This window comes from Mauremys mutica, chromosome 9, assembly GCF_020497125.1.
Source record: "Mauremys mutica isolate MM-2020 ecotype Southern chromosome 9, ASM2049712v1, whole genome shotgun sequence".
NCBI classification, from domain to species: domain Eukaryota; kingdom Metazoa; phylum Chordata; order Testudines; family Geoemydidae; genus Mauremys; species Mauremys mutica.
This window is the reverse complement of record NC_059080.1, coordinates 47,266,410-47,289,938: the sequence shown is the minus strand read 5'-3', so window position 1 is coordinate 47,289,938 and position 23,529 is coordinate 47,266,410. Positions and strand designations below refer to the sequence as shown.

Here is a 23,529-nt window from a genome sequence, read left to right as displayed (position 1 = left end):
TCAGTCATCCTCGTTAGTCTCTCCTGTGTGAGTGTCCTGTAGGGCAGGGGTCCCCAACCCCCGGTCCGCGGCCCGGTACCGGTCCGCGGCCTCTTAGAAACCGGGCCGCGAACCGACCCAGTGGAGCTTCTGCAGGCGTGCCTGCGGGAGGTCCAGCTGAGCCGCGGGACGAGCGCTCCCTCCGCAGTTGTGCCTGCGGGAGGTCCACTGCTCCCGGGGCTCAGCTGGAGCTTCCGCAGGCACGCCTGCGGAAGCTCCACTGGAGCCGGTGGACCTCCCGCAGGCGTGCCTGCAGAAGCTCCAGCTGAGCCCCGAGAGCAGCGGACCTCCCGCAGGCACGACTGCGGAGGGAGCGCTCGTCCCGCGGCTCAGCTGGACCTCCCGCAGGCACGCCTGCGGAGGGTCCGGCAAACGAAACCGGTCCCTGGACCTAAAAAGGTTGGGGACCCCTGCTGTAGGGAGAGATCCTTAGTTTATGAGCCACTAGCGCGGACAGGGCACCCTCTCTGTGTATGTAAGTGGAAAATGGGTAAGGGACAGTCTAAACATTCTACCTCACCCCCTAAGGGTACCCCAGCATAGTACATGTACGTACATTATGGTCCTAAAACCTGCAGGTATTTAGAGAATTGGAATCTTCACATGCGTGAAAATCCATCTAAACAGTGCCCATTAGAAGGTATCTTCAATCTAGATAAGATCATATATCTCAGAGGAGCTTTTAATCACAAAGAAAAGCCTCTGACACAGTGTGAGCAATTTGTCTAGGAACGGGTTAATTTGAAACTCGGCTAACCCCAGAGATAAAGAGAAAGCTGCTCTGCGTACAAGGTCAAGAATCAGCACAGACTATGTTAAGTACAAAGAAAAAAAACTGCTTTCAGCCCCAGCTGGTTGTGGAAAAATAGAGACAGAGGCAAACCAAAGGCAATACAAGTTACAGAACTGAGATTGCATTTGCAAAGTTTAACGGTTCAGTGAGATCCAACAGTTTTTGCAACCCCGAAGCCGGACAGGCAGCTGACCTAAACTGGAATCTCTGAAAGAGACGCCGCAGTGTCAGTTTGATCACCTGACATGAGGAATAAATTGGTAACAGAAATTTGTCACAGTTTGGTGAGCAATAGAGAATGGGGGAGCCCTGCAGAATTTACACCATCTATCTGTTTTACCCTTGTTATTTTAAGTTTGCTTTGTTTGGTATTGTTGGTGTTATATGATAAGGATTGTATGGTTAAAGGTGAGCCCTAATAGAATAAGGAAACACTATTTGGTTTTGGTGCACTATCTAGTTTTGGCTCTGTTCTGTTTAACCGGTTACTGTTGTTTTTCTGCTCTGTTCATTTGGGCGTTAGGTGTGTGGGTGGAACTGAACTTCTCGTTCGTAATTCCTCAGGGTGGAAGCCATGTGTGCGATGAAGCTCTGAGGTTGTATTGAGATCCTACTGTCCCGCCCCCTGTAATGGACAATGTAATAGAAGTGGAAAAATCTGGCTTAGACTGTAATTTTCTCTGCTCTCTGTGTAATTTTCTTTTCTGTTTAAGTGTCAGCAGACAAATGGGGTGGGTCTCTGGGTAGACCCCCTTTAGGGGTTGGATTATGTGTTAAGTAAATGGCCTTTACCCAATGGCCATGTATTTTTGCCAGGTGGCAAGCCTTACTAGGGAGGACTTGAGTAGTTTTGGAGTAAAAATATTTTAGGGAAAAGACCAGAAGGGTGGGGGCTAGTTGTAAAGCCCACCCTCCTAGCTAAACTGGTAGTGGAATAAGTTTGTGTCCAGGATAGGGACGATTCAGCGAGAAAAGCAGGATCAGGCCCAGGCGGGCAGGCAACAGGGAGATTGGAAAACAGGTTGGAAACTTTTGAGGGTGTAGTGGAAAAAAAAAGAAGTAAGTGAATATAAGCATGAGGATTTCAAATACTCAGAAGGATATTTGGAATGGTGATTTGAATTGGTAAGTGGCTGTTGAAAGGCAAGCAAGTGATTTAAGGAAAAAGCAAGTGATTTTAAGGGAAAGTGAAAAGTTAACTGTGTAGTTGCTGGAGGGAACAGCAGTTGAACTTTGTAAAATGCTAAAGAGAAAAGTTTTTGGTGTCTTTGAAATGTTTGTAAATAAATTCAGGCAAAGAAAATATGGGGTAATTTGTTGCATCGCAGAGGAGCAGGGACAGAGTCTGACAACCCATGTGATCATAAGCAGAGAGTTCTTTATTCATTTCCAGCATACTCTTATATCCCATTATGGCAAGCAATCAGACAGTTGCTAATTGGTTAACAAAATATACACAGCCGCAGCTGTAACCCCATCCTAATTAACATCCTACACACCTGTTTGACTTATCATCCTATTTACAGTTAGCTGGCCGATGAGAGCGCGCCCAAGGTCAGCCCTTTATACACAATTCCCAGTGTTATCGGCTCGTCCCAGAAGCCTAAACAATCTCAGCATTTCACATTCTATTCCCAACAGTAATTCTCCTGTTTTGCCTAAAATTAACAAGAGTATTTGTATATTTTAAGTAATGATTGACTGCCCAGAAGGGGTAGACCTCTGTTTTTGTCTTTCAGATGATCAAAGAAAACTAATGCCAGCTGAACAGCATTCAACATATCATGCATTTACTGACAGAGTAACAATTATGTTTTGTGTTCTATGTGCTGTCTTGTGGTGTTTGTCTTGTGGCCAGAATTGTTGTGTTTAATATTTTTATGGGATGGTCTGATTTAAAATTAAGCAGCAGTGTTGAATTGAGATGCAGATACTTGTTTTGTTCTACTTAGAATACAAAGTGTTTGGATATATCAGAAAAATGTGATATACTAAAGTCTAATACATTTTCTTAAGTAAGAAATTTCATTGGCCAAATCTTTTAATTGAAAATTGTTATTAAAATTTGCATACTAACAGTCTTTAAAAGCAAGGACATGGAAAGTTAACCCACTCCCCATATTGTACATGGGATCCTTCTGGCTACCTCAGACTTCTAGCCAGAGGGCTGGGGATGGTGGAAAGCTATTGGACTAGAGGTTATATTAAGTGAACTCATCAAAGTGGGTGTGCTTGTCCTGGCTTGTTGTTCTAAAGCTCTGTAATAAGGTTATTTTAGTAAAAGGGTATATGTGGCATACATTAAATAAGACTAACGTACTGTGTATGTGTTTATTGTTAACAAAAGGTGTATAAGTAAGTTTCCTTTATAGGTTAAAGAAAAAAAATGGGAAAAGGAAAAAGAATGAGTTAACTGAGAAAAAAGAATAGTTAACATGCTAAAAATAAACTGGCCAAGATTTGTGCTGAGACAAACTTAAAGTGTCCAGATGCCCTTCCTTTGGCACTGATAAGTATAAGAACCATTACTTGGCTAAAAACCAGAAAAAGGGGGGACTTAAATTTGCCCATGCAGCTATAAAATTTGTAAAATCTGCAAAGACACTAATGCAATGTGTTAGGTTTTTTTCTCACAGGTAAAGAAGAAACAACCCAAAGATCCTAGCAGCCCTGCCACTCCTTGGAACCAGGAGACTGGGTCTACATAAAAATCCATCAACGAAAGACTGCCTTGGCTCCACGCTGGAAAGGCCCTTTCCAAGTCCTGCTGTCTACCAACACTGCTGTGAAGTGCCAAAGACTGACTGCCTGGACCCAGGATTCTCACTGCAAAAAGACCCCTCCACATCGGAAGAATTTTCCTACTGATGATTAGCCTATTTCTTCTTCTAGCTCTACTGTGCTTCTGGACAGCAGGGAAAAAGGACAAGGTGACGTGCTTGTAACCTCTCTCTTGTCCACTGACAGACCAACTGTGCCTTTAGACTTTTCTAGAAAAAGCAAAGCCATTACAGGGTGATATGTGCTGGCAACCTCTCCCCTGTAGGATGCTAAACCACAATTGTTTTGGGAAAGAAGAAGAAACACTCACTCCACTGACATTGCCAAAGTCCAGGAATTCCTGACTAAAAGGACAATGAGAACTGACCCTGGTGAAGAAACAAAGAATTGTACACTGGCAGGAAGAAATTTATGGAACCCATGCTTGGGAATGTGGTATTAATTGGATTTTGGGGTTTAATCTACAGGCTGTGCCCTGTGTTTTGGATAAATCCTTCAGTATGTATTGCCCTCCCTAATTGGATTTTAAATGACATTGCCCTTATCCAGTTTTCAAATCACTTCTACATACCCAGATTGCTCACAAGGGGCTGCCATTAGATTAGCACAACAGAGGGCCTGGGTTATTTCCTCTGGAAAAAAAGAGAATTGAGCAGATCCCTGTGGGCTAGGGCCAATATCTTAAAAGACAAGAACATGATAAGAAATTGGGCCAACTAGAAAAGGCTACTAGCCTTATTCTTGAAACTCAGCTATCTTAAGTACAGGCTGGAGTTGGTGAGTTACATGTCATTTCAGCCCTTAGTTCTATGACCCAGAAGTTACTGACAGAGATGGTATTGAATATCACTGAGGCTGGGAAGGCATTGCAGTGGGATCTAGACCAGACTTGGCCCACTGCCCTTACAGACGCATCAAGAGTACCATCTGATCTGTGGTCATGGAGACATACTTGGACACTTTCTGAATGGAAGTGTGGACATTCACAGTGCTCCTTCCAAGCATATGGACCAGTTAGAGTGGGTGTGGGCTCCCACATACCGAATCCTGCTGGGTCCATGGGGAGGATGCATGTGGGACTACATTATTCACCAAGACATCTGGGAAATTAAACCACTTGGTATACCTACCTGATTTATAGTCAGTGCCCCAATCCCTTAGTTGTTAAATGAACATTCCACTCTTTTGTCCATGCATTCATTCCTGGGTTGGGGGTGACTAAGCTCAAAAGAGCAGTTGTACATATATCTGTAAAGCTTCATAGTTTTTTGTTTTTAAAGTTTGAGAAAACTCGCCAAAAGTTTGTTGAGTATTCTCAAAGGGGGGAATTGTTGGTGTCACTAGGCCTGAGTAAACCAAAGTTGTGACTTTGGGCCTGAAGTGAACCAAAGTTCTTACATGCTGTGAACTTTAACCAGTCTGCATGCTAACAGCCTAGAAGCAGAATTTGTGAGAGTCAGCTTTTTAGCAGACAGCTGCAGTTCCGCTTAAACTAGCAATAGTAGTGAGAAGGCGGGAGAAAGAGGGGGAGAAGGCTTCATGTGCCTGAAGCTGACAAGGCCAACAGATAAGCTTGTGGATGAGAACTTTTCTAACACGCTGAAATGTAATGCCTAATGTAACTGCTGTTGGGAAGGGAGGGGTGAGGGGGAAAACCGAACAAAAGGCTTACACAAGCAAGGGGGGTATAAATGCTGGGACCCCGCCTGCGCGCGGGTGTGCAGGATTTGAGAATGCTTTTCTCCCTGGCACCTTATTTGGGCTCAAATAAACCTGGTTTTGCTTCTCCACCCTGGTGTGTCAATCAGTGCTACGCACACTGGGCAACGAACCCTGCTGTTGCTCCGCCTCAGGCTCTTTGAGCCGGCAACAAAGCCATGATCAGGAAAGTTGTGAGGCGGGATGGAAAGATTGGGATACCTTATTGCCTTACCTCATGTTCGCCATCCGGGAGGTCCTGCAAGCCTCCATGGGGTTCTCTCTATTCGAACTACTATACGGGCGCCACCCCTGGGGCATATTGGATATAGCCAGAGAAGCCTGGGAAGAGGATCCAAATCCCGGAAGGAACATAGTCGAGTATGTACTGCAGATGAGGGATCGGATAGCCCAAGTTACACCCATTGTACGGGAACACTTGGAGAAAGCACAGGAGACCCAACAAACCCTTTATAACCACCAAGCAAACCTTCGACGGTTCCAACCAGGGGATCAAGTGATGGTCCTGGTGTCCACAACAGAAAATAAACTGTTGGCCCAGTGGCAGGGACCCTATGAAGTGACTGAAGCTGTGGGACAGGTGAACTATAAGGTGCGGCAGCCAGGCTGCAAGAAAACGGAGCAAATTTACCACATCTATCTTCTAAAACCTTGGCAAGTATCCTAAATCAATGCATACCCCATACCATGCATCGACGAACTGGTTGATCGACTGGGTAGTGCCCGATTCTTGTCTACACTGGATCTGACAAAAGGATATTGGCAGATTCCCCTGACTAAAGAAGCTAAAGAAAAGACAGTGTTCTCCACCCCGAGATGGGCTATTCCAGAACACTGTCCTCCCTTTCAGGTTACATGGGGCCCCAGCTACATTCCAGCACCTCATGGATAAACAGCTGCGCCCCTATACTAGTTATGCAGCTGCATACCTAGATGATGTCATAATCCATATGCCAGACTTGGGAACCCACTTGGAGAAAGTTGAGGCAGTACTGAGCACCTTAAAACGGACTGGGCTCACCGCTAATCCCACTAAATGCACCATAGGGCTAGCCGAGGCTAGGTACCTGGGGTTTATTGTAGGAAGGGGCATAGTGAAGACCCAAACGAATAAGTAGAGGCGATTCAAAACTGGACCCAGCCAACCTGAAAGAAGCAGGTCCATGTGTTCCTAGGCGTGGTAGGCTATTACCGATGTTTTATACCCCACTTTGACACTAGGGAAAGTCCCCTAACGGATCTGGTATAGGCCCGAGGTCCAGACATGGTGAAGTGGACCGACGCAGCAGAGGGGGCATTCACAGACCTTTGGATGGCCCTTTGTAATGACCCCATACTCATAGCCCTGGACTTAAACAAGGAATTTATTTTACAAACAGATGCTTCCGAGGTGGAGTTGGGGGTAGTTCTGTCGCAAATGGTGGGAGAAGAGGAACACCTGATCCTCTACCTAAGCAGAAAGCTGCTCCTAAGAGAACAGAAATACGCAGTAGTCGAGAGAGAATGCCTTGCTGTCAAATGGGCCATGGAGACACTACGTTATTACCTCTTAGGCCGGTGATTTACTCTTGACGGACCATGCATAGGAATAAGGAAAAGAACGCAAGGGTCACCAGGTGGTTCTTATCCCTCCAACTGTTCCAGTTCCACATACGGCACAGGGCTGGATGCCACCACGGTAACGCTGATGGTCTGTCAAGAGCACACTGCCTGGCGTCCCAAGTTGCCCAATTCTATGGTGTTGAGCAGAGAGGGGGGATATGTGATGGGGCAAGGCCAGATGGCTATAGGAAAGTAGTGAGAAACAGGTATGTTAGCCCCAGGCTAAAGAAATCCCTGTTACCATGGTAACCAAATGGCAGTTGCTCCAGGTTAATCAAGACACCAGGGGCCAATTAAGAACCTTCCAGAAAGCAATGGAGACAGCTAGGTTGATTGGGACACCTGAAGCCAATCAGGGACTGGCTGAAACTAGTTAAAAGCCTCCCAGTTAGTCAGGGAGCTGTGGGGGGAAGTTGCGCTGTTGGAGAGACTGAGCCGTACACATCATATTAGGCACAAGGAAGGAGGCCCTGAGGTAAGGGTGAAGTGGAGCTTGAGGAAGTGGGGGCTGCTGTGGGGAAGTAGCCCAGGGTATTGTACCATAGCTGATACTATTAGGGTCCCTAGGCTGGAGCCTGGAGTAGAGGGCAGGCCCAGGCTCCCCCCATTGCCCTCCTGATTAATCACTGAGACTGAGAGACAACAGAGACTGTGCAAGGGAGGATAGCTTCTCCTCACCTCCCTCGCTGGCTTATGATGAAAATGGCTCAGTAGACTGTGACCCTTACCTCTAAAGAGAAAAGGGCTATGTGGAAGGTCACAGTGAGCCCCTGAGGCTAGTGAAATCCACCAGGAATCGCGGGACCCACGGAGACAAGGACAGAGCTTTGTCACACTACCCACCACCCACCTCATCTCATTACCACCTGGCAGCATCAGGCTCAAGTCTTTCCTCAAACCATTCTGCCCTCTTGCCATTCTGCCAATCTCCTGTCCAAAGTCACTTACAGCAACGGAAAGACTCCTATTGAATTCAGTGGGCTTTGGATCAGGATTATTAACCAAGAGAATACATGCATTAAAAGCTTTCCCTGGGCTCCCCTCTTCCTCTTCCCCCTCACACCAATGTGCCGATGGGGTATTTCTTCACTGTGCTACCGCTATAATTTTAGACCATAAGCTCTTTGGGAAAAGTTGCATTGCAGAAATAAAATAAAATGCTGCTATGATGCTATATACTTATTTCTACTACTACTAAATTATCACTGTTAGTTGATAATAAATACCTGTCCTCAGAGTGCAAACCCAGTGGCCAGGCTTTCCAATGGGCTGGCCAGCCATTAAAGGGAAGGAAAAAAAATGTATCACTTTGTTTAAAAACTAAAAGAAGAGTCCCGAGTTATGCCCCACAAGCCCTGATCATGACAAAAACATTCCCTTCCCTACTCACCAGGGTTTAAATCGCAGCTGTAGCTGTGTATTAACGTAACACATTAGATCTCTGATTTTTCTTTTTGAAAAAGAAAAGAATCGCTATTAAAATCAGTCCCAAATTGGGGTGTGAGGTGTGCACAGAACTGGATCAGTGCTGCTGCAGGAAATGTAAGGAGAACTGCTGTTTGTGGCACAAAACAAGTGTATTCTTCTCGGGGAGGTTTCCCACCCAAACCCAGATTAAGTCTAGATCAGCCTGGTTTATAACATCTGCCCACATACAAAGCCCCCTCTGGCCTTGCTGCAGAAGAGTGAGTTTGTAGTCATGCTCACTAAAGCATTGGAAAGAACAGAAGCTAAACTCCAACAGAAGTTTATTCCTCAACATGAGCATTGCAGTCCCTGAGCGGCACCCCCTTTTTGCTAACCCATTCCCACCACCCACAAGACTCTGCCAGTGTTCCCCATTTGCAGCAGCGCCATTTGTTTGAGTTCTGGAACCCCACCTGGCTTCCTCAGCATATCTCAGTTCTGCGCTGAGATGGCCCCTGCTCTTCTAGCCTTGCCCACAGAGCGGTGCCAGTGCAGAACAATGCCAGGCTCCCCTAACCCACAGAACTCTGCTAATGCAGTGCAATCATCATCATCAGCCCATCCTATTCCACTTCTGGATGCCCGTTACTCGAGACAGTAGCAATGGGAGCCAGATGGGCTAAGAGATCATGGGCCCTCTGAGTGGCACCCTACTTGTCAGAAGCCCAGGCGGCCTATATGGCCCTGAATGAAGAACAGGCCTGGGACTATGATACAGTGAAGGTGGCCATCCTGGACAGGGTTGGCCTGTTGGGCAAAAAATATAGACAGAAATTTCATGCTGGTAGATGGACTGGGGATGTGCGGTCCTGAGCCATTGCACAAAAATGGACAGACTGGGCAATCCGTTGGCTTTGACTGGACACCTGAAGTGCAGGGGAGATAATAGACATCATAATACTGGCGCAATTTCTCCAGAGCCTCCTTGAAAGCAAACATGTATGGGTCCAGGGGCACCAGCCAAGTATAAAAGGTACCTCAAGAGTCTTCTATCGTCCATCCCCCCTGCACTGAGGCAGGATTAAATAAACCTAGACCATCCCAGACAGCTATTTGTCAAACCTGTTCTTGAAAATCCCCTGTGCTCACAGAAGAGGACATCATCTCACTCACATTACAGGTCCTTGCTGCACTGCAGATTAGCGTGCTCTATCACTTGCTCTCCCTTGCAACCTGTTGGATGTGTAAATGTGCACAGGTGAGTTCTACCCCAAAGGGTTGGTTGATTCAAACTGTGTGTGTGTGTTTACCTACCCTTGAATTTGCTGCCATTCTTATTTGCCTCTGAGTTTTTCTGTCTCACACGCCCAGCTCATTATATGGAGGAGATTAAAAAATGACTCCAACCTTGATAGGTATTTTTAAATGAAGAAGGATGCTAAAAATTTTGCTGAGCAGGAATAAACTGAGTTATTGGATCCCAGGTTATTCTCTCTCCAGGGAGAGTGATGCTGGAACTAGGGCTGCTGGTGTGCTAATAACAACCCAAATATATGGCTTCCGTCTTCAGTACCCCCACTATAAAAGTTGTTTCAGTACCACTGCAGGGCTTAAGAACACATCCTGCAGTTGCTCAGTGCACAGTTGTATAACATTCCTTGTTGAGGAAATAGTTGTAGGGGACAACCTTGGCTCGAGTGACCATGAGCTAATTTGATTCAAAATAAATGGAAGGATAAACAAAATTGCATCTGAGACTAAGGTTTACGATTTCAAAAGGGCTAACTTTATTAAATTAAGGCGACTAGTTAGGGAAGTGGACTGGCCTAATATATTTAGGGATCTAAAGGCGGAAGACGCCTGGGGTTACTTCAGGTTGAAGTTGCAGGAGCTGTCAGAGGCCTGTATAGAAAGGGAAAACGGTTCGTAGGTAGCAGTTTTAGACCGAGCTGGATGAGCAAGCGTCTCAGAGGGGTGATTAAGAAAAAACAGAAAGCGTACAAGGACTGGAAAATGGGAGGGATCAGCAAAGAAACCTACCTTATTGAGGTCAGAGGGTGTAGGGAAGCAGTGAGAAAGGCAAAGAGCCGGGTGGAGATGGACCTAGCGAAGGGGATTAAAACCAATAGCAAAAGGTTTTTTAGCCATATAAATAGGAAGAAAACCAAGAAGGAAGAAGTGGGACCGCTTAAAACTTTAGACGGAGTGGAGATTAGGGATAATCTTGGCATGGCACAATATCTAAACGAATATTTTGCCTCGGTCTTTAATGAGGCTAATGAAGAGCTAAGGAATAGTGGTAGAGGGACTGATGGGAATGAAGATATGGGGGTAGACATTACGGTATCTGAGGTAGAAGCCAAACTTGAACAGCTTAACAGAAGTAAATCGGGGGGCCCGGATAATCTTCATCCTAGAATATTAAGGGAATTGGCGAGTGAAATTGCAAGCCCATTAGCGATGATTTTTAATAAATCTCTAAACTCGGGGATTGTACCGTTCGACTGGAGATTAGTTAATATAGTTCCTATATTCAAGAAGGGGAAAAAAAGTGACCCGGGTAACTACAGGCCTGTTAGTTTAACATCTGTAGTATGCAAAGTCATGGAAAAAATTATAAAGGAGAGAGTGGTTACGGACCTTGAGGCCGATGGCAACTGGGACAAATTACAGCATGGTTTTACGAAAGGTAGATCGTGTCAAACCAACCTGATCTCCTTCTTTGAGAAAGTAACAGATTTTTTAGACAAGGGAAATGCGGTGGACCTAATATATCTTGATTTCAGTAAGGCGTTTGATACGGTACCGCATGAGGAATTACTGGTTAAATTGGAAAAGATGGGGATCGAAATGAAAATCCAGAGGTGGATAAGGAGCTGGTTAAAGGGGAGACTGCAGAGGGTCGTATTGAAGGGTGATCTGTCGGGTTGGAGGGGGGTTACCAGTGTAGTTCCTCAAGGTTCGGTTTTGGGTCCGATTTTATTTAATCTATTTATCGCTGACCTCGGAACCAAAAGTAGGAGTGGGCTGATAAAGTTTGCGGATGACACCAAGTTGGGAGGTATTGCCAATTCGGAAAAGGATCGGGATATCCTCCAGGGAGATTTGGATGACCTTGTAAACTGGAGTATTAGTAACAAGATGAAATTCAATAATGAGAAGTGTAAGGTTATGCATTTAGGGATGACTAATAAGAATTTTAGTTATAAGATGGGGACGCACCAGTTGGAAGTAACGGAGGAGGAGAAGGACCTAGGAGTCCTGGTTGATCGTAGGATGACTATGAGTAAGCAATGTGATGTGGCTGTTAAAAAAGCTAATGCGGTCTTGGGATGCATTAGGCGAGGTATTTCTAGTAGAGATAAGCAGGTGCTAGTCCCGTTATATAAGGCGTTGGTAAGACCTCATTTGGAGTATTGTGTGCAGTTTTGGTCTCCCATGTTTAAGAAGGATGAATTCAAACTGGAACGAGTACAAAGAAGGGCCACTAGAATGATCCGAGGAATGGAAGGCCTGTCGTATGAAAGGAGACTTGAGGAGCTCGGTTTGTTTTCCTTAACCAAAAGAAGGACAAGAGGAGATATGATTGCACTCTTTAAATATATCAGAGGGATAAATACCGGGGAAGGAGAGGGATTATTTCAGCTCAGTGATAATGTGGACACAAGGACAAACGGATATAAATTGTCAGTTAGGAAATTTAGGCTTGAAATTAGACAAAGGTTTCTAACCATCAGAGGAGTGCAATTCTGGAACAGCCTACCAAGGGAAACAGTGGGGGCGAAGGACCTCCATGACTTTAAGATTAAGCTGGATAAGTTTATGGAGGGGATGGTATGATAGGATAACGGGTTTAGTCAATAGGTCAATAACGTGCCACACTGGTAATTAGTACAAAGGGTCAATGTTGGGATATTGTTAGCCCTTTCCAGAGGGTCTGGCTGGAGAGTCTTGCCTGCATGCTCGGGGTTCAGCTGATCGCCATATTTGGGGTCGGGAAGGAATTTTCCTCCAGGGTAGATTGGCAGTGGCCCTGGAGGTTTTTCGCCTTCCTCCGAAGCATGGGGCAGGGGTCGCTTGCTGGTGGATTATCTGCTACTTGAAATCTCTAAATCACGATTTGGAGCATTCAACAGCAGAGTCAAGGGAGAGAATTAGTTCAGGAGTGGGTGGATCGGCTTATGTGGCCTGCATCTTGCAGGAGGTCAGACTAGATGATCATAATGGTCCCTTCTGATCTTGAATTCTATGATTCTATGATTCTATGATACACACACATTGTGGAGCAGTTCTCTGGGCTGTGTTATACAGGGGGTCAGATGATGGTCACAGTGGTCCCTGCTGGCCTTGGAATCTATGGAAATAGTGATTTAGAAGGGCATTACGTTAATTGAAGGATATATACTCTCACTCCGCCTTATCTCAGAACACTCCTTCCTGCTCAGTAATGACACTTGGCATGCTCTATCCATTGAGCTCAGTAACGCTCATCTACCTTTGCACTGCAAGATTTTATCAATGGGGATACTAAGGCATGGAGAGGGGAAGTGATATGACCATGATTGTACAGAGTTGGGAACAAATCTCAGGTTTCATGAGCAGTTTCCTCTGCAGCAGGACACAGGATCTTCACTTCATTCCATAGACCTCCAGCACCCACAGGAAACCTGAGGATTTGTCATCTCTTGCTAATTATTATTAACCATGTTTATTATGGCAGTGCCTAACAGCCAACCGAGAGTGGGGCTCTGTTGTGCTACGTGCTGTGCAAGCACTGAGTAGCAGACATTCCCTGCCCCAAAGAGCTCACAGTCTAAACAGAGCAGATAGACATGGGGTGAGGGAAGGTGTAGAACACGCCAGCAAGAGTGATTGGAATGGCAGCAAATGGCATGGTAGTCCTACTGTTTTGTTTTTAGGTACTTTTCCATAGGTGGGAATCAGCTAAATGGAAAGATAAGTGAAGGAGAGGGGCCATTGAAGAGAAGGGGGTGAGGGGACAGGGCAGAGAAGAGGTAAGAGGGGCACGTGTGGAGAGAAGCTGAGGTGCAGAGATTGTGAGGGAGGGGAAGGAGAGGGCTGGATCCAAGAGCCGATTAGCACAGGGCAAAGACAGCCCAGGCAGAAAAGCAGAAAGTTCTCTCAATGTCTAGAGGTCCCTGCTTTAGGTGTGTCTGCCCCTTCCCCTCCCTCTCTCTTTACCTCAGCTTCTCTCCACCTGCCACCTGGTGGGTGAGTGTGAGTGCCCTAGTGCCCTGAGAGCATTTCTGGGACTGGGAGAAGGCCCCATTTGACCCCATCTCCCCCCAGTACAGCAGTCTTTGCTTTGGCTAGTAGGCTAGTCTGCCTCCTGGTCAGTACAGAATTGTTCTCCTGTCTAGTGCTGAGTAATTTTTACCTCTTCCCTGGAGAGATTGTTCATTGGTCCAATCAACCTCCCATCTGATATGTGGCTTAACTGTTTGTTTCTTCAAATAATTTAATTTTCCTAATTGTGTCCCCCTTCACCACCCTAGAATCCATCTCTGCACCAGGTGGCACTCATTGCTCTAATAGCATTTCCAGGTCTTGGCCATGACTGTATTGTGCTAAGCCCTGTCTGTAGGGAGAGACAGTCCCTGCCAAAGAATTTACTCCCAAGATAGATAAGGACAATGGAGGCTCAGAGACTGTAGTGATTTGCCCATAGTAGATCAGTGGCAGACCTCAGAAGAGAACCCAAGTTTCTTGAGTCCCCACCCAATGCCTTCTCCACTGGCATAATGGTTCTCTGACAGTTGCTTCAGATACTTGTATACAGTTATCATACTTCTTGGTGTGCATTGGCCACCCAAATCAGTGTTATCTGTCCAGGTATTTATCATGGTAGGATCAGAGCATTGTAATGTGGGAGGGTGAAATCCCCCTTGCCACCTCCCCAGATGGCAAGATTATTAGTGCCCCATAATGCCTACCTTGTACACATTGATGGGAAGAGCTATGAGGATGTAGAGAAGGTCCCCAAGAGCCAAGCTAGCAATGAGGACATTGGGCCCATTCCTCATGCATTTGTTCTTGTAAATGATCCTCAGCAGGGTGGAGTTGCCGATGATGCCCACCATGAAGATGGTGCAGGACACGATGGTATTGATGTACTTGAAGATGTGTCTGATTTCAGCAGGCTTTATACACATAGTGGGCAGGGGTAGCTGTGACTGGGCGTTTCCAGGGGTGTCATTCGACTCGTTGGAGGAGGCTCTGACATCCTGGAACAAGCTCGATTGGATAAGACTGTAAACCTGCTCCTGGTGTAGAACCTTAAATGGAATCGTGCTCTCCTTGATGTTCCTCGGGGTCTGACTGCAGACGCTTGAGAAGAGGCAAGTCAGGCAAATGGCTAGTACTACAGAAGTTGGGATTCTAGCCATTGAGGATGGAACACCAAACCCCAGCCACATTCCTATGTGCATTTGCTTGCAGCAGTATGAATGTCTGTTTGAGTCTTGGCTTCTCCTGTAGAGAAGGAATGGGGGGAAAACAGTTATGGGGGAAGGGGAAGCATGATGAAATTGAGGAATTGAATGATGAATCAGCAAAGAAACCCCACTGTCATTATTCTCATAGGGCCTGACCAAAAGTCCAGTGTAGTCAGTGGAAGTCTTTCCACTGACTTCAATGGCTTTGGATCCAGTCCATTCTCAGAGCAGTAGTCACTGAATCTAACATGGACTAACCTCTTTAAATATCTTAAATACAAAAAAATGCTGCTGTGTCTGAAATCCTTTAATTCAGTATTTCAGCAAAAAGCCTTTGCCCCTCAGGCACTGCCCAGTCCTTATTCCCCGTCTAAAATGATTTATTTTGTGTATTGCAGCTATATCACCTTAAGCTGAGATCTCAAGTGAGCCAAGCTAACCAGGGCCAGTTTGCTCAGTACAATAGAAGTCCTATCTTCCCAGAGACATAGGGAGACAATACATGATGCACATTGATTCATGGATCATGAGTAATCCAGAGACTAGTTAAATGGAGCTATACTGTACTTTGAGGTCTGCTGTCAACAACAAACATTGGTTTTATTTCAAGTGATGGTGTTGATTCAGTACTGCAGTTGGCATTCTTCACTTCAGACCAGGAATGGGCTAACAGCTCAGTGTGCTGCACTGTGCCACAGGCAGTGCAATATATCAGATGAAGTATGAACCAGTGATGTGGTCAGTGAAAATCCCATGGCACTTGTCACAGCTGTAAGTGTGTGAACCCCAGGTCTGGGCTCACTTCCAAACCAGGTAATTACTGCAGTTGATTAAAAATGTTATGTCAAAACACTTTTCTGAAGAAAAGTGGCTTTTTAATTTCACTGTAAATTTTCCCAGAAAATTCCTGTTTGAGGTTGCTGCATTGAAGTGGTGGGCAGAGTGCTTCATATAGTCTGTAGAGCACTTTGGGATGTGTTTGATACAAAGCGTCTTCAGTGCATGAAATACAAACAGATGTTTCTTCTCAGCCTGGCCCGGTGAAGGCTTAACAGTCAGGCTCAGCCACTGATTGGCTGTCTGACCTCAGTCAAGTCACTTCACCCATCAGTGACTCAGTTTCCCTGTCTGTAAAATTTAGCTAATGTCCTCACTTATAAGGTACTCTGAGATCGGTGGTTGAAATGTGCTAGCTAAGAGCTATCATTGTTACAAGAACCAATGCAGAATAGGCCAGTCTCCTGTTAAGAATTCTATGTCCTATTGCTCTCAGAACAAAACCAGATTGAATGCTGTGAGTCTGAGGTTTGCCAACAAGCACTGATCTCAGGCCTGCCTTTTATATCTTGCTGGCTGTCATCCCAGGCCCCCACACGCCTTCCATTTATAATTTGGCCTCAGATAATTACATCTGAGTTTATCTTTAAACAATCTTCTCCGATTCCAAAACACAGAAGAAATGCTCGTCAGTAAGAGAACAGCAGTAATATCCATCTATCTTAGGCATCACCATAGTATCTGAGACAAAGAGTTCTGTGGCACCTTATAGACTAACAAATGTATTGGAGCATGAGCTTTCATGGGTGAATACCCATGAAAGCTCATGCTCCAATACTTCTGTTAATCTATAACAGGGGTAGGCAACCTATGGCATGCGTGCCAAAGGCGGCACGCGAACTGATTTTCAGTAGCATTCACACTGCCTGGGTCCTGGCCACCAGTCCGGGGGGCTCTGCATTTTAATTTAATTTTAAATGAAGCTTCTTAAACATTTTTAAAACCTTATTTACTTTACATACAACAATAGTTTAGTTATATATGATAGACTTATAGAAAGAGACCTTCTAAAAACTATAAGGTGCCACAGAACTCTTTGCCGCTTTTATAGATCCAGGCTAACACGGCTACCCCTCTGATATATAGTATCTGAGTGCCTTACAATCTTTAATATATACTTATCTTCACAATTCCCCTTTGTAGCGGGGCAGTGTTGTTATTTCCATGGTACAGAGGAGAAACTGAGGCCAGTGAGATGAGATGACTTGCCCCAAGTCACACAGGAAGTGCTTGGGAGAGCAGGCAGTTGAACCTGGGTTTTCCACGTCCCAGGCTAACACCCTAACCAATGGATCTTCCTTCCTCTTTGATAGCCTTGGTAACACCCCATGTAAACCCCTTCTCCACACCCCACGCAACAGCACTGCATTATGACAGTCTCTGAAGTGCCCACTGTCCCATTAGAACTGGACCTGAGGCTAATGGAGATATTCCCATTGTCTTCAGTAGGCACTGGAGTCAGCCAGTAGAGATTTGTCCAACATCCCAGCTGTGTGAGACAGTCGTGAAGCAGTTAAAGATCCATTTTCAGCATGCTCCATGTAGAACTAAAAGAAACCATGTGGCTGAATCCATCCCTGAATAGACCACATTTGCTTGGAATAGACCACAAGATTTTCTCCCACTATGGTGTGTTTAAACCAAACATCTAATACCAATTAATATGGTGGGGGAATATTTTCCCCCTCTATTGGTATAGTTCTTTAATTGCAATGCTTAATTTCAGAATCTTCCACAACATTCATGTTAAATATTAGTGGACACATGTAACTCTCCCAAAGCAATATGCTGCTTTGATGAATGATAGCACAGTGGTGCTCACCTCCCACTTGAGACCTCTAGGTGCTCCCATAAAGCAAATAATACACATTAGTGCTTATTCCACTTCCCAGCTCATGGCCACTGTTTTAAAATAGCAGTGTGCACATCTCAGGATTTCAAAACACTAAGCCATTTAACCTCACAATGTCCCAGGCAGTAGGTTAATATTACAGAGGAGAAAAATGGCACAGATAGCACGTGACTTCTCCAAACTCACAGAACAAAACCATGGTGGAGCCAGGAATACAGTTCAGGTCTCCTGACTCCTACACAATTGCCATAATTACATGACCATCCTTCCTCCTGCTTTAGCTAGTTGCAATTATAAAATAAGTTTTAGATAACTACAGTCCACCATACAACAGACTGAGCCACCATACAACAGACTGAGGACAAACACCTCTACCTCGATATAACGCTGTCCTCGGGAGCCAAAAAATCTTATCGCGTTATAGGTGAAACTGCGTTATATCGAACTTGATTTGATCCACCAACACACGCAGGCCCCCCCCACCCCGGAGCACTGCTTTACCATGTTATATCCAAATTCGTGTTATATCGGGTGGCGTTATATCGGGGTAGAGGTGTATAACAGAATTAACACCTGTGATGTACCAGGGCAATATCTTGCTGATTAGATAAATAGATATGAACTTTGCCTTCTGTATTTAACATTGTACAAAGTGATATTGGGCTTGATCTCTCCTCCAGTAAAGTCAAGGGGAGCTTTGACTTCAGTAGGAGTCACAGTAAGACTATAACCTCCAGCAAGTTGCTTGTTAAACTATGGGGACCATTTGTGACAGGGATATTCAGAGTACCGGTAAGGGATGGGGTGAAAGGAGAAATGTGGCAGGCCAAGATTCCAGGAAAGGGGTATGGAGTGGGGGCATGGAGATGAGGGCCAGGGACTGAGAGGGATGTTAAAGGTAGTGACAAGGTGCACTGCTTGGTCTCAGAATAGGGAAGGCCCAGGAGAGGTAGAAGGAGGGGATGTTTTTTCCCCTTTCTATCTTGAATTGGGACAAAAAAGCTAAAAACTAGAGCATTTTTATAGAACTGAAATCCCACAAAGTCTAGTGTTTCTGAAATGAAATATGCTCCTGGATTCCCTGCTGCCCACTTGCAGTCACTGCTGACTGAAATGGATTGATTATTGTCAGTTTCACAACTGCCCACCATTGAATAGCTGCAGTGAAACTAACCAGACTCTTGTTGGGAGCAGGGAGCCTAGATAGCCAGCTGACCTAGAGTTGCAGACCCTAGAAGCCTTGGGCTCACAAGTTCTGAGGCAATCTACACTCTGCTTATGTTCTGCTGGAAGTTCACTGAAATTGAACCATTCCACAAAGTGTTTCTCCTTCCTTTTAACACCCTAATCCTAAAGGCAATTGAGTCCTTGGTAGTTTAAATAATAAACAAACAACTTTGGGAGGGAGATTATAGCATTTGTTTCTGATTATATGCCAAATATGGATAATTAAAAATAATCAAATCTTTTAGTCACAGAATGGATCTCCTAAGTGATGCTGGAGAATTCAAATTGCTGTAGAGTTTATTAAAGGGATTAGTAATAAAAGATACTTTTTAAAGACAATTTCTTTGTATTATAACTGCTTATCAGGGGTGGCTCTATGATTTTTATCGCCCCAAGCATGGTAGTCAGGCGGCCTTCGGCTGTGTTTCTGCAGGTGATCTGCCGGTCCTGCGCCTTTGGCATACCCACCGCCAAATTGCCGCCAAAGCCGCGGGACCGGCAGACATCCTGCAGGCATGCCTGACTGCCACCCTTACAGCGACCACCAGGCCACCCCCGACGGCTTGCCGCCCCAGGCACGCGCTTGCTGCGCTGGTGCCTGGAGCCGCCCCTGCTGCTTATGATAGAGGAGAAGAAGTCAAAGTGCCCCATCAATTTTTTCACCAGCTAATAACTAGGATGCTTCTGTGTGCTAACGATTGCACATGTGCATAGCGACTTTTATCCAGAAGGGGCCCAAACAGCCTTATAAATATAACGAGTGGATAAACTATATGCCCGCATCACTCCATCCACCACTGTGGTGAAGAGCAGCAACTGAAAAACCACACAACAGTTTAGGACAGGAAGTGAAGAAGATGATATTCAGTTGCAAGGGCAAGAGAGTTGGGATTTTAGGCAGAATATAATATACTGCAGTTGGGAATTCAGTCAGGACATCAATCTATCTATTGATCATCATAGTATATAAGGTCCTATGGCTAATACCCCATCTCATGCAAAAAGTGAGATAAGATCTTTAATGACCTCAAGTGGTCATGACCTTGGTTTTATGTCACATCCAGAAAATGGCAGCATTTAGCCAAACAAAATTATATATTTGAAAATTCTATCTACCAATATTATTTAATTGTTTGCAGCACTTTGTGCCAGGCTAGTGTAAGATACTGACTAGATGCTCTGTGTTCCTGTCTGGGGGCTAGTTCATCTACAGGCTAATATATGCTGCCAGCCAACAGAGTTGCTTATTAAGCTCGAGCAGTAGAGGTCTGTGCTTTGACACTAAGGGTCCAGGATTCCAACATGGCTGATAGTGGGGGATCCATACATATGCAACTCAGTGGAGTGAAAGACATTTATCAGCTGTTAACCAGATAGCAGAGGGACACCCACCAAAAAACAGCTACACTTGTACCACTCCCTTAATTACATTAGCACTAGAGCTGAGTGAAATCTTGTTTGGAAAACAATGCCGATTCGGTGTCACTGAAACATTTTGTCAAGTATCAGAGGGGTAGCCGTGTTAGTCTGGATCTGTAAAAGCAGCAAAGAGTCCTGTGGCACCTTATAGACTAACAGACGTATTGGAGCATGAGCTTTCACCCACGAAAGCTCATGCTCCAATACGTCTGTTAGTCTATAAGGTGCCACAGGACTCTTTGCTGCTGAAACATTTTGCAAATTTGTGTCACTTTTGCCAAATTGCTTCATTAGACATTTTTTTTAAAAAAATGCAGATGTTTCATTTTGACATTTTTGAAACAAAATGTTTCAATTTTTCAATTCATAATGACTATGCTTTAGTTTTATTGTTTAAATTAAAATCAAAATGAAATGTTTTATTCAACCTGAAACTTTTAAAATGTTTTTTCAGAATTGCCAACAAACCAAAAAATCTGTTATAATACAGCTGTAATTAGCACAAGAGCTGCCTGCTACCAAATTCTGCCCCCTTTTGCTCTGCCAGCCTTTGGTCCTACAATTCTTATGCAAGTGTGCAGCCCCATTTACTTCAATGGGACAGCTCATGTGAGTAAGGGGAGAGTGATCAGGCAGTTCCAATTCCTACATATCTTTTCCCACAATGTGCTTGTAAAACAATTAACTGAAAGCAGTGACTGTTCCTGCTTGGTCTTAAAAGTCTGAAAGTCCAAAAATTAATGAAAAAGTGTCTTTGTTGATTCATATTTCCAGGCTCTTGTGAGTGCCTGAAATGTTAGCATGCTGGTCTGAAGCAATACAATCTCTTTTAAAGGGAGACCATCCAGATAAGTAATCATTGTAACATCTCTTTATAGGACTAATAGGTGCAGGATATGGTCCATCCTTCATCATCCTAATTTTTCAGATGGGGTAACTGAGGCACAGATGGGAAGAAACTTGTCCAAGGACACCCAGCAAGTCAACTGAAAAGCCAAGGGTAAAATCCCTGGACGATGCTATACTCCTCATAATAAAAAAAAAAATCCATCCTGGTTTTACTAACAACTCCATTAACTACTGTACTGACAGAATCATTTACAATCCTTTTTTGGAAAAGTAATAGGAATTAAACCAATATGGTTCTCTAGAAATTCAACAGTGGTATACAGAAATTTCTGTAGAAAGCTAGAGAATTTAATGGAGAATGAGATCCTCTCTGTAGAATCTTTAAACCATTTTGTAGATGGTACAGAAAATTATATCCCCGCGCTAGAAATCCGTGGGTTGTTTAAAAATGTTATTCAAAGGTTAGCAGCATTTTCTACTAAATCCTAATGGACTTTCTCCTAATGGTTCCTTTCTGATTTTGTGTTTTTTCCAATGTAATTCTTGCGTTTCACCCAGCAATGAAAATAGACTGGTCAGTGTCACTTTCTGTGTCTCATGCACTAGTGCATTGCTGCAATGTTTGCATTGTCAACACTGCAGGGAAACATTTAAATGCAAACCAAAACTGTTTGGACTAAAACAATTGATGAAAACACTTCTGTTACTATCTGGTTGTGTAACCCTCCCCCCAACACAGTTGGGCCAGATTCTGAGCTGTTGTGGAGCTGTGCCGATTTAAACTAGCTGCCGGTGTAGCATCTTTGTGCCTAAACTACAAGTCCATTTCCTTCTAAATAGCATGAAACATATCAGATCAGAATTATACCTGTACCAAGCTGGAACTAGACTCCTCAAAGGAGTCACCTGATATTTTTGAATGTTAGAATTTTTTGCAATAAGACCCTCACATTAGTATATACACCATATGTGTAAAAATATCAGCATCCATCTCTAGACAACTCTCTAATTGCTGCGCTTGGGATGAGGCTACAGAGCATAAATGAATCAACATAAGGCTGTGGTCTGTTTACACTCCTGAGGTAGCCGTCATTGAAGCAGTTTTCAGATGGGACGCTAGCCACAAATGGAGCAAAAATCACCACAGCCCCACCCCATACAGAATGCTAGCATCCCAGAGGTGGCATAAGCCTGGGAATTAAGACCTCTCTTGAGGTAAGGATGAACCCACTAGATCCTTAGTTAGCCATTCACTTTGATGCAGCCTCTACCTTATCTACCTGCTGTGTGATGGCATGCTGATTTCAGGGGGACAGTCGTATGTACCTGCTTTACCAGCAGCACTGCCGGTGTGTGCTCTTCCTGGACAAACCTGACATATTATACAGCAGACAACAGAGTAAGAACCTTTCTGGAGATAAACACCTATTGGCATGAAAGATAACTGAAATAAAGGGCAGAGTATTAACATCACATGCCCAGCTGTCTATTGGGTCTGAACACAGTCAGGTTCCTACACAAACAAGGGACAAATGCAGGATTTGCCCTATAAACTGCTGAACTCCCTTTCTTGCTTTCCAAAAGACTTATTGCTCACACCCTCTTTCTCATACACACCTCAGGAACATCTTGAGCAGTTCTCAACCTCCTTTTTAGCTTGTCATCCAGAGGAGAGATCGGGGAGAGAGAGGGAAAATGACATTCAAACATGCAAAAGTTCTTATTAGGAGGTTCAGTTGTTGGATTGGCTTGTTTGCAAAACACAGCATGAAATTACATAGCCTTCATCAGGATTAAGTTACCTTCCTCGTCCTTAGGAACTCAGAGGCTCCTTGGGTTAATTTCATTCACTCTGATGGCTCTTTCTTTCTGGATAGGCAGCTGGGCTTGGTCTGGAGGCCCCAAGGGTGTTAGATCCCAGAATTTTCTTTAATGTGCATGAGCTGGGAAAGGATGCTGTTGCCGAGACTGACTGCTCATTACCTGCTGAAGTGGCTTTGAATGGGGTGGTTAGTTATATAGCGGCCGCTCGGTGCCCCCCGGACACCAGCACTACAGCCAATGGTTGAAGGCCAGGGTGAGGTTGGAGGAGGAGGGGGAAGTGAGAAAAATACAGGGTAGCTCTCATAAGGGAGATGAAAATAATAAACAAGTAGTGTGCTGCAGGCAGGAAGGAGGAGGGGGAGGGATCCACAGGCAGGGTGGGGGGGGGAAGGATGGGGAGGGAAGGTTGGATTGGATCCCTCATTATTGCAAGAAACATAGCTGGCCTGATACTGCACTGGAGCATTTTTGTAATGGGGCCCGAATTCCTGCGCTGTATAACCGTCTTTCAGAGTGCAGGCTGCAGCCAGAGCTGAGCCTGTTTGGGGAAAGGGTGCTGAAGAGATACATGCCCTGATGCCAATGGCTGGACAAAACCGGTTGCTCCCATAAGAAGCTGATAGCCTGCTCCCTCTGCACCAGGAATGTGTCACCAGAGTGTGCTCCAGCCCAGGTGTGACATGTCCCTTAGCACCTGAGCCCAGCAAGGGGTGAGTAAGGCAGGA

General features: G+C 44.9%; 1 protein-coding gene across 1 annotated transcript in view; it reads right to left on the bottom strand.

Moving 5' to 3' along the window:
- The window catches only part of LOC123378106 (endothelin receptor type B-like), a 45,709-nt gene extending 22,770 nt beyond the window's left edge, over positions 1–22,939 (bottom strand). Inside the window, exons 1-2 of the mRNA XM_045031603.1 lie at positions 22,783–22,939; positions 14,296–14,833 (exon numbers count right to left, since the gene is read on the bottom strand). Of these exons, the coding sequence (XP_044887538.1) occupies positions 14,296–14,790 (495 nt within the window). The 5' untranslated portion in view covers positions 14,791–14,833; positions 22,783–22,939. The remainder of the gene's footprint in view (positions 1–14,295; positions 14,834–22,782) is intronic.
- Positions 22,940–23,529: the final 590 nt, after the last annotated feature.